Raw genomic sequence first — 12,839 nt, 5'->3', positions numbered from 1 at the left:
ACGAGAAAAGTTTAATATTCATATCACCAGGATACGTACGAGTTCGGAGAGGACAGGATTAAATGCCTTTATTCCAATTTCGTGTGAACGCGATTGTATGGAATTGGGTTTGATTCGTTTATTCAATATCCCTTTGTGAGATAGCACTCACTGTGAATTGAATATCGGACGTCCTCAACACCGAATTGCTTTGGCCGGCACCAATTAATTCCTGTGCAATTCCACATAAAGTCGGCTGTGCTTTTTGTTCCACCCGGTTTGCTTAGGCGGACCTCATGAATAAATTAATCTCAAATGTTAATGAATGGTTTTCAGTTCAGTCTAGCTTTATAAACCCCGTTAATTGAATGTCTCCCATTATATTCGTCAGTAAAAGACCAAAACACATAATACCACTTCAGCTAAGCACCAATTAATTCCTCTAAGCAATTTTATTTCACATAAAGTGACTCCGTTGCGAGCGAGATTATTTGCTCTATTTCCTCGCTTGGCGACCATTTGTCCGGGAAAAAAGAACATTAAATGCGAACTCGATAAATCAAGTTTCAAAACTATTTTAAGCTAAATTGTTACTGTATTGTTTCGGTTGATTTATTTCTAAGAACTTTAACAATACATACTCGCCGTCGTCGTGCGGTAAGGATAAACTTGGTGTTTGAACTAAATGCTATTATTGCATCCGAACTTTTCCTTTCATTTTTTTCTGATTATGAGTTTTAAATACATTAGTATTAGGTAGTTCTTTTTTTTTGTAAAGTATAGCAAATAAAAGATACGTAACTAAAAACTTACCCGAGTTTTTCATCACCGTTGCGCCTTATCGCTTTTCTTCGATAAATAAAGTGAAATAGATGTTCTTGTACATTACCTAAATCGATGAAACCGCCTTTAAATATATTATAGTTGAATAGCTCTTCACGATACAGCTTTACGTTTCCTGTTTACCAGTGAATAGTGGAAGATTTAGTAAATCCCTCGCGCCGTAACCGTGCCTGAGATGTTCTGAGTAATGTTCAATAAAATACAAGAGCTAGTTTCTTCTGAACAACATAATACGTTATTTAAATTATTAAAAACTTCATACAAGTGAAACGAGAGCTAATTTTCTTTAAAATTTTAGTAGGTAAATTTGTATTTATAATGAAATTTATGCAACTTGAAATTTATAAGCAGGAGTACATATATTCCTTTTTCAAGGGTTTTTTTTTTTACTTATCTCCGTAATACATAGTAGAATTCATAACGTCAAGATGACATAGATCGACCGTTTATCCAGTAAAGAGAACAATCTTGTTAATCTATACTTTTAAGTTGGTATATTAAATTAGGACAAGGTACACTATTTGGAATGTCGCCAGCCACTTCTGTTCCGGATTTACGAGCAAATCTAGTGGAAACCGAAGCCGAAAGTTGACCCAATTAGTGGCCTGCTGACTGTTCGACACGTACCGATGTTAACCGGCCATTTTTATTGAAAATCTTCAATGTGATTTATTTAACTTGTAACGGCTTTATGAAGGGAATTGTGGCTTATTGTAAATGAAACAATTACGATTATCTACGACGACTGTGAGATAGTTCAACTTCTACAACCGCAGTAAAAAAAAAAAAAAAACTTCTACAACCGCAGTAAACTTTTTAACGTTTTTGAAATGCCAAAAAATGGAGTGAATAATAAATAATAATGTGTGTAATCACAATTGTAATACAGACATAATAAGAACAAGGGACAAATGAATAATTCGTTATTCTGCTAAATTTACGACGTACCTGAAACTCGGCTAAATATTTTAACTCGATTCAGGTGTTCCAAAACTTTGCAGCTAAGACTAGAGCCAAATCACTTACACTAAATCCTTAAACCGCTTGGCAAAGTCTTGCTGAAGTCTGCGCCATTTCTTATGCAAGATCTTGTGTTGTAGTTATACGTATAGCCAGATGCAACGAAAAACTTACATGTTATACTTTGAATAGAAACTATTTTCAATGATAATCCAAGGAATGTCTAATCTGTAGCAAAATTAATTACACTTTCTCCCTTATAAACGAATTACTTAACCAATATAAAACAATTACCTTAAGTTTCGTTTTCCTTATAAATATTTGCTTGTTAATTAACTTATTTATAAAACAGTCCCAAAGAAAACAAAAGGACAAAATTTTTCCCTAAACAAAGTCCAGTGTACTTAAAATAGCCTGTATCGAGTCTGAAGAATTTTGTTATGTATTTCCCTGATCTTATTATAATCTTCATCGTTGCTTTTGTTTATGTTAAACTGATTTACACTTGTTATGAGTAAGCACAGCTATTGTAGTTGTAATATAAAGTACATTAACACCTCCTACGACACACATACAACAACATATTTGTAATACATCTTAACACATTGCATAATTTTAAACGGTAATCTATAAATAAAAATAAATAAATAACAATTGGTTGTCTGTAAAGTCGGTTTAGTGACGATAGTTGAACGTGACAACGTCCGATTGTGCTTCTTTGTCACTCGTTCCGCGCTCTCGCTTGCACTTCAAGCCTTACATGGAACGCCTCAGAGCGAGGTAACGCCGCATGAGTCATGCTTTTTCGTGCGTGCAGCCGGCGCTATCGAATTATAAGACTTTGTCACGTCAAAAACAAAGGTCTAAAAAGTAACATTTCATTATATAATCGTATAATTTATGTATATGTAGTTTTCCATGTAAATATATTTATAGTTACCCACATTTCTTTACTTGGATAATAATATATGGAAATAAATTTAATATGTAACATTCTAATTCAAAATGTATTTTCATCATAGTGACATTTGCAAGATGAATGTAACGAACTTTCAGGATGTGAGCTTTCGCAGCGGAAGAAAATTCAATATCGGATGTAATTTCATTTAGCTTGTATGTGAATGTCATAGTTTGACCTTTTCCTAGCTTAAAATATATTTGCGTCCTGAAAATTCTTCATCCTTGTAAATAAATCAGCGTAAAGTTCAAATGTCAGTGCGAGAGAATTAATTCAACGTGTATTCCTCCCGATATTAATAAAATAGATATCATTTTTATATTTAGAACAGTAGATAGGATTAAAAATGTTTAGCTTTTATTATTTTTAGGCCACAAAATTTACTTTTGACCTTACATTACTCATAGAATATTGAAAACGTTTCATCAGTATAATTGAAATTTATTTTCAGTCACTAACATCGAGATTGAATGTACAACGAAAATATCTCATTAAAATATATCTAAAAAACAAAATGAAACGTTATGTTACACAGAGTATTTTCATTCCCTTTCAATTTAGTCCAAAAAGTGTAAAAACCTTTCAGGCTCATAATTTTAAACTTCTTATTAATATTCAGCGCTTACATAGCTTAATCCTTACTCTTGCTTTACGAGCGGAGCGTAGTGAATTATGCAGATACCATTCGATTTATAACGAAATGAACATGCAGCTCGAATAGTGATCTCAGAGAGCCTTAACTCGTGTAACTTCGTACTTTATAGATATCAGAGAATAGTCTTTACTCGTGTAATTTCGTATCAGAGAATTCCTTTCGTAATATTCTGCGCTGGCAATAAGTCACAATTTTACGAATGTTCTTTACAGACACATGTAATATCGTACGCAATACTGAACAGAAGGTATTTCATAAAATGATACTGTAGATAAAAATATATTACACGTATCTTTGTGCGAGTATAAAATGTGAAATATTCTGTGTTCATTATTATTGATGACATTTATCGGCCTGCTGTACCCTAAGAAGTACTGATATCAGGGACTGAAACATTTTAATGTTGTCTGAAACTAAAACACCTACCAGTCCGTTGATCTAATATATTCTAATATAAATATTATAAAGGCGAAAGTTTGTAAGGATGTAGGTATGGATGTATGGATGTATGGATGTTTGTTACTCTTTCACGTAAAAACTACTGAACCGATTACAATGAAATTTAGCACACATATAGAGGGTAACTTGGATTAACACATAGAATAGTTTTTATCCCGGAAATCCCACGGGAACGGGAACTATGCGGGTTTTCCTTTGCAAACGCGGGCGAAGCCGCGGGCGGAAATCTAGTGACATAATAAATGAATCTTGTAAGTATCTAGGATATCAATCACTTTAAGTGCTGTTAAAGTAGGAAACAGGATTGTCCCAAGTTGACGGTAGATATCACAAGTAACTTGAAAATGGTCGTTAACTTTTTAAAACATTGTAGAATATAACACAAATATTTAGTAAGTAAACCAACATTAATTAATGTATTTACAAGTTTTAATACATGATGATTATACAATACTAATACATATATTTCATCTAAAACCTATATGATAATAATTATAATAGAATTTAGGAATTTTAAAAAGGGACAAAAGCTTATTGATTTCTTTTGAAAAGTCTATCCTCTATCTTCTTATCTGGCAGGATGATATGCACGTATTACTTCCGAGTGGTCCCAAGAACTTCCGCGTTGCTAAACTACAAAGGCTTCCACATGTAATAGAAAATTCATACAATATGTAGCGCAGTTTTATCCTACTTAACTTTATAAGAGATGGAAAAGGGCAATAATTATACCTTTTGACACATATTATATTATAATCTTCTTATACTATATAAAAATGAATCGCAAAATGTGTTGGTAAGCGCATAACTCGAGAAGGGCTGAACCGATTTCGATAATTCTTTTTTATTATATTCCTTGAAGTACGAGGATGGTTCTTATGTAGAGAAAACGTAAACATGAACCACGGGCGAAGCCGGGGCGGACCGCTAGTATTAAATAAATAATGCGGTTATGAAATGTATCAATTTCAAATTCACCATGTCGTGGGCGAAAACATATTAAACAAAACTCGTAAAAACGTATACATATGAAAATTTGCACATAAAGACCATACTGAAAATTAATTTATCAATTTTAAAATATACGTCCTCCATTCCATTACACAAAGGCAGTTAATTGCAAACCTTAATTGAGTTTTTGTGGGTAGTTAACCCATTCATCCGTAACGGGTCGTCGCTTACGCAAATAATTTATCGTCCACTTTTGCAAAATTTACAAAAGGTCACATGTTCATAATATGTTTTTTTAACTAAACTATGAACATATAAACTATGAAGTAAGTAAACTATGAAATTTTTAAACTATGAAATATATTTTTTAAACTAAACTATGAACATGTAAACTATGAAGTATAAGTAAACTATGAACATATAAGTGATTACGTGTTCATATAGCTTAACAACTAATACCGCTGTAATACCCATCTATTCCCAAAAACAAGCAATAAAAACAAATATTTTATTTGCCTTCAAACATGCAGTTGTAATTTTATTTCTGTCAAACAAACTTTGCCCATAATACATGTACTTAAAGTTTCTTCTTGCATGTAGCTACACGCAATTACTGTGAATCTCGTCTGCTAATGGCTGAGAAAATAGCAAGTTTCACATGCACGTTCCATCATTTCGGAAAGTAATGTTGACCAAAGTTGGTCTGTTTGTTCTGAGATAATTATACACTATAATTCTTCTTTATTACACTTTGAAAATAGCTAAGAAAAATGCAAGATTAGGACTATGATGTAAGATTTAAATTAGTCTAAAAACAGATTACTTTATACATGTGGTATTAAATATTATTATAAGTACAAGGGTAGGATTAATTATATTAATCTAAAGCAACATAAAATCAATAACAATTTTCTACATTCCAGTACAATATTAATATCTATTTAATAGCATAAAATCAATCGCACTGGTGAATACTGTTAGGTTTTTGATAAATAAATTGAAATCCAAATTGCTCTAGGCTTAATTTAATAAAGCTTGCGCTCGCAATAAACGCATGGATAAATTTTAACGAAAAAATCTATTTTGTGCGTGGATATTGAAATAGAACAAAATATTGTCTCGGATCAATCATTTTGAGTGGAGCCTTCTTGTTTGGAAACTCAATCTGATTACATAATCTTACTAATGCTATTTCTTTTTGGTAAGTGATGGGTAAGATTAGAATTTCAATGATTTTTTTTATCCCATTTTTTAAAATGTCTTCTCACCTCATAATGGATTGGAACCTTCGTATCTAGCGTTATCTGAGCTATACTTAAGGTATTAAAATATGAATATTAAATTTTATAATATTAAGCTATTTCATAAAAAAAAATCTGAGCTTTATAAATAAAAAAAAATATGTTCATATTTTAATATATTTTTCATTACAACATCGCTCTATTATAAGTTATTCCAAAACATATTATCAAAGTTTTAACTACACGCCGCGGCTGTTGGAATGGTTTTCGCAATTTTTCCTCGGGTCGAGTCATCGCAATTCGCAATACAGAATTGTTTGAAACATTCGGACAAGTCTCGTGATTGTAGCGCCAACTTTTATTTGTTCTCTTTTGTTTTTCATATGGTTACAAATGACGTAACGCCAATGTTCGAATTAAAGCGGTTTTTTTTGATGCACTTGCTTATGTTGCTGTAGGATTTGTTTTGGAATATTTTTTTTATAATAATTACTCTATTCGGACTATGATAATTTGACAAGACAGCTTTTTATTTGTGTTTACTTTATATTGTAACTACGAAAACGTCATGAGCTAAAATTAGAGTTTCAATTTATTTAGAAATCAAGTACCTACATGGATTACGTGTGTTATGTATGTTTATAGATTACCCGCATAATTGGTCAAAAATAAATAGTCATCTTAATAAACAATTAGCATTACTAATAAAAGAAAGTTAAAGACTTTTTCATGCGGCAAAAGTATAAACTTTTTTATTTACGTGGGTCAGTTAAGGAAAATTTGCTTATGAATGAATGGAAAAGCAAGCGATGACGTATTGTGACGTGGTGGTCGCTTAAAAAATGAAACAGAAACGTGACGAAATCTTTACGTAAGCTCTACATAATACAACTTCAGATTACAGCATCTTCATAATATAATGGCCTCATAAAAATATTAAAGAATTATTCAAATAAAGCAGTGTAAATGCGTTAATAATCACGCCTACATGACTAACGTTTCTCACGGCTGTAAGTCCCAAGATTGATCGTGATTAATAGCTTCTCATCTTGGTTCACATCTGACGTGCTTAATATAATATGTATTTACAGGGTTACCCACTTATTGCCTTATTATGAAGTTAATGGATTTTTTGCGTAATAAATCATAACCATTCAGTGTGTCTCCTGCAGATAAGAGATTTGAGGAATGAATGAATGTGCACATATCATCAGCAAATACGGTTATACCCTTATAACTGATGATGATTAAGGCGATCCAATTTGAATACGAAATTTATAGAAAAAGGTATTTTAGCATTTTATTCTGAATTAAACATATAAGCTGCTGTTGACTATATTGCTCCTACTAGCAAAATAGTAAATCGGAGACTGCGAAAGCTTCTCTAGCAATAGGAAAAAAGTTTCATACAATGTAATAAAACTTCATGCGGCCATAACAATTATATTACACTAACATATCACAGCTGTTGCTAAAAGAAACACTCAGAAATGTGGAGCAGAGCCCGGCTCAGAGCGGCTTAAAGTTTTGCTATAAATACGACCTACTTGTACCGATGTTCCAATGTGGTCCAGACTCCCGCCCACGACTTAGGGAACTTTCCCAACTGCGTCGAGTTTAAAACTCTATACCCATATCGATCACGATGGTCACACTTCTCAACTTCCATTTATCAAGATAAACTGGGCTATTTTTAGTTTGGCTTACTGTTCTTGCGAATTATTTGAGGTTAATTATACATCTTTGTTCAATTAAAGTTGTTGATGGAAGTTTACCATTAAATTAAGTTCTATCGTTCCATTAGTTTAACATTAATATAAAATATTAAATTAAAAAAGGTATCATTTTATTATACACTAGCTGTACCCCGCGGTTTCACTCGCATTGCTCCGCTCCTGTTGGTCTTAGCATGATGATATATAGCCTTCCTCGATAAATGAGCTATCTTACACCGAAAGAATTTTTCAAATCGGACCAGTAGTTCCCGAGATTAGCGCGTTCAAACAAACAAACAAACAAACAATCAAATAAACAAACTCTTCAGCTTTATAATATTAGTATAGATTATAGTTAAGCTAAAGTGGTTTAATATTCTTTCTTTTTCTAGTTCAATCTATAATTTTTTTTTATTACTTGCTCCATGGTTAATTGGCAATAAATACGGACAATGATATTGAAGTCTATAGCAATATATCTCATCAAAGTTTTTTCGGAAATGATAATTTGTATTCAATGAGTTTCATTTTGAAGCCAAATTGATCTTGCTTTAAAATACATTCAAAAGGGGAGATATTTCCTGTCAGTATAATAAACAGTTCAGATGCAAATCAAATATTGGGTATTATGAAATATAAGGATATTTTGCCTCCAGCCAATTACATAATATAAATTACATATTCTCTTTACAATACGTGTTAATTGAAGTGTACACAAAAGTGAACGTATTTACAAAGATTTTAAAGCAATTTGAGATAATTGCTTTCAAATCGAAATGCAATCAAGCGTATCAGACTGGAATTTTAAAATAACTTTACCCAATTATACTTTAATCACAGCTTTAATAAAAGCAAATTATACCTTACTCCTGACTTTATTCACTTCAATTGTATAATATGGTACCTTTACTCGTTCAAACTAAAACGAAGAGCAAATGAAGCATTAAGCTAGCTAAGCATGATGATTGTATTAAGTTTATTAATTAAATTCTCACAAGCGAATCCACTATAACGAAGTTAAAGATAAGAAATAGCTTATATCTATCTAATAAATTATTATTATTTAGGAATTCTTGTGTGATTCAATTATTTAGGAGTTTTCAAAAACATTCCAGCAAAAATAAAATTAACCATTTGATATGATTACAGGTGACACCGATGACCATGGCCTACCGAACGAAAAGGATAAATGCTGCGACACCAATCTCTACCTCTATCACGTAAGTGGTTTAAATATTCTTATCGAATTATATTCCAATTTTATTATTTTTGTTCTCTCGTATAATTCCTTCATAAAATACTACTCAATTTTATATCGAAAAAAAAACGATTACACATTTATCTATGGTCCCTAAATAATAAACGCTAACAAGAAATATTTGTTTGAATATATGAATACGTAATTAATTGCACAACACAATAGGCTATTTGACAGTATAAAAAATAAATTACTTTTTTGTGTAATCCATATATATATATAAGGTTTTTGAAGCGATTTAAATTAATAAATGATATAAATTATAACTTATTTATTTATAAATCGTCGAGAAAAAACATCATATTTTTTAAAATGACCACGTGACCGAAAACATCCATGATTGGCTGCATCTGCCATGACGTCACAGCGGCGTAAATAACCAGTGATCCCAACGTTTACTCACGTCGTTGCTGAATTTCGCTTTTGGTTTTGTTTCTTGTATAACTTATTTCTTGTGATTCAAGGTGTCTGTAATCAGTTTTGTTCTTTATGTGTTATTTTTGTTTGTCATGGAACCTAATTTCGAAAAAGCAGACGTAGAAATCTACCTAAAGTGGACGCTATAATTAGGAAATAATATTGTAATACTGTTGGTATGTTCTTTAAAAACAACCAAGATTTTTACGCTCCTCAATTGAGAAATGTGAAAACAGCTACGTAAGTTAATATTTCAATCGTCATTCATTACCTTTTTAGTTAATTGTACCTACAAACATGAATCACAATAGCACAATAATTATGAAGTACCTATACATTTTTTAGATTAAGACTAAGTCCTTTATTTTTCATTTCAGCCATCCAGTTTATAGGATTGACGTGTTTGTATTGATTATTTTCAATATCAATACAAACACGTCATCATCAATTTATATATATCATTATCTTACCTCAAGCAGGTAAGTAATGAGACGATTTATACTATGTATTGCAAATAAAATAAACTGTCTACTAGGTATAATTCAACACCATACTTACATCGAATTGGTCTTCACAAAAAAATATAACTGTTTTAATTGATATATCTAATATCACTTGGATTTCTGCGAGCTAACTGCAACCACTTTCTACGCATTTTTATATCTTTTGGAGCACATATAAATAGTTTGTCAGGGGTTTTAATAGTTGTATTTCTGCATCCAGGAACTACACACCACCTATAAGAACTCATTTTCTGGTTTTTAAACAGATTAACTTAATTATACTATAATTAAAACAAAAACGAACAATAAGTACTAGGAGCAAGTTGATGTTTACGCCGCTGTGACGTCACCATGGTCGCGAGACGCCATATTCTTCAAAATTGTGTTTTGGCGGCGTATTTGAATATCATGTTTTTATTTTCCATTTTCTCAATGAATAACTACAAAAAATTAAGAAACATGTGTTTTGTGTGCTCTATAAACGTATCTTAATAATTTGAGACAGTTTTCAAAACCTTGTCAAATAGCCTATTATGCATTGTGCACTCACAATTTGTTTTAAAGTACCACAAATTTCCTTTGGCAATTATTTAAAATAATCTAATATATGTACAACAATATTATCATAACTGTAAATTGCGTTCTGAACATGAAAATACGAGTTTAAAATGATATAATCGCGTAATCAGGGATATTGGAGTAGACGGCATCCAAATAACGTTTGCGAAAGCCAATTTAAGGAACGTATTACGTTCGAGACGGAATCGAAATAAATCGAGCGCTTTATTGAAATCGATTTAGACTACGTGCTCGCTACGATCCATGGCGTCCGTAGCACTCGTAGCGCTGTAACCGACATCGTAGCAAAGCACTTCAATTCCTTGTTGATGCCTCATCTTTTTCCACTCTATTTCCCATTTTTCGTCGCTATTTACGACATTTAATATTAATCCTGTATAAAGTCAAAGTTGAAGCTTTGTATTAAAACGTTAGCGAAAACAAGATTTAAACATAATTTCAATTCAATATATATCATATTAAGCGGCGTTGAATAAAATTAAACTTTATTAGATTTCATTTAATTTAGTTTTATAAAACAAAATTTCAAAATTTCAAATATGAGAAAACTAATTTAAAACTTCAATTACGAACTTGAACCCGCCTTTATAAATGAAAAAAGATGTAAATTCTTTATACCTCGGCACGACCTTTAAACGGAGTTGTTAATTATTAAATAAAAGTTGCCGGTCAAGCCGTCCGCTATAAAAGTTAAAATTATCTATTTACCAAGAAAATTACGTAACCTACGGAGCGTGAAGAAAATGAAAACGTTGGCGTTTTAATGAACATAAAAATGCCAGAGGCTGAACTCTGTGTACATTATTGGATTACGGGCGAGCGTAATTAAGAGTGAGTATCAGTTCGGAAGTTTAATTAAAGCCACTCGTTTACCTGCTACGGTTGTTTGTATAGTCTACAGAGGCGATCGGCCTCGATAGATTGTCAAAGCACCCTCTATTGGAGGTCGGCTATCGCCGGAAGGCCGCTCTAGTGCTTCGTCAATAAAAAGGAACGTTTGAGGTCAAGCCATCTTGAATGCGCGATGTCTTCATTAATTTATGCGCACCTTTGATTTTGTTATTTTTGCTTTATGATTAAGGAGTACAACATTACATAACTCTGTATTGTACTGAATATGATGCAATTGTATTACATAGTTGATTTTTATGGTTGGTGTTAGAAATATACATATTTGTTGTAGCACACACATTCCACAAACATGTATGTAAAAGAATAAAAGAAAATACACCGCAACGCTACGTAATATAAACATAAAAATGTTTACACGTTCCAGTACATTTCTCTATACATTTAATTTCGTTATTACAAAGCGTGTTCAAAGCGATCGCTCTCTCGTCTCGTATTAAAACAACACTATTTTTTATTCTCAATGGGAATGTAATAACCCCAAACCTTAACACTATGACCTTTTTCTGGAAACTCACATCAAAGGCCTTTGAGGACTAATATAAATACTCCACATAATTATATTTATTTCTAAATACATTTTTGTCACGTAGAGGGTTCCTACGAACTATATGAAGTTATTCTAAATGTTGTACGTATTTTACTTTTGTAATTGATTACAGACTGTTTATACTGTATCAAACTTAAAACACAATTTCAACTATGAAACCATGCAGTTTGCATGCAAAAACTATACAAAAACTATTTAAATATTATGTACCATCCAAACTTTAAAATTATGAACCACTAACCGCAGAATTATGTAAATTTACTTATGCATCTCGTAATGTCTATTTCATATCTTATCCACTGATAGGTTTGACTCGTTTGACAAGTAGGTAATGAACCTTCTAAGTTCTATGTACAGCCAAGCCCAAGACTGCCAATTCTGTTTACATGGAAAACAAACCCTAAACCTACAAACCGACGGGTCAAATATTTTCCGGATTAGATTTAGTGCAAAGCTAAGTTCAATAATGACCTATTACACGTTTGTTTCTTCCTTTTTGTATCTAAATTCACTTAAATTCCGACTTTCAACACTGATCAGCATATAAATACATATAAAACAAATATGTTGAAATGGCTCTATTTTATGCAGTAAATTTAGTTTGCAGTCGTTTTCTATTGCCCATTGAGTCGGTCAGAGTTTACAAATTGGGCAAGTGCTGGAGCAGTGCCGTAATGAGCTACATTGGGAGCTATCGTTAGGCGACATGAACTGAACCTAATTGCACGTCAACACATGTAGCTAATTGCGTACGTGTTAAAGATATAACAAAATAATACGGCATTTATCGTATGCCATTTACGTAATGATGCAACAATAATAATTAATATTTCATATTTAGCGAAAATAATGTGATACTGGT

General features: G+C 31.9%; 1 protein-coding gene across 5 annotated transcripts in view; it reads left to right on the top strand.

Annotated features, from left to right (window-relative positions):
- Positions 1-12,839, top strand: part of kcc (solute carrier family 12 member kcc) — a 279,798-nt gene that overhangs the window by 253,882 nt on the left and 13,077 nt on the right. For all 5 annotated transcript variants that reach the window (XM_089696791.1, XM_089696788.1, XM_089696789.1 and 2 more), the window contains one exon: positions 8,911-8,981. In XM_089696791.1, the coding sequence (XP_089552917.1) occupies positions 8,911-8,981 (71 nt within the window). The remainder of the gene's footprint in view (positions 1-8,910; positions 8,982-12,839) is intronic.

Source organism: Colias philodice, chromosome 6 (genome assembly GCF_061535455.1).
Source record: "Colias philodice isolate Cphi_HAF_F1 chromosome 6, ilColPhil1 Martin Lab GWU primary, whole genome shotgun sequence".
Taxonomy (NCBI): domain Eukaryota; kingdom Metazoa; phylum Arthropoda; class Insecta; order Lepidoptera; family Pieridae; genus Colias; species Colias philodice.
Note: the sequence above shows the minus strand (reverse complement) of the source record. Positions and strands in the feature narration are given on the sequence as shown.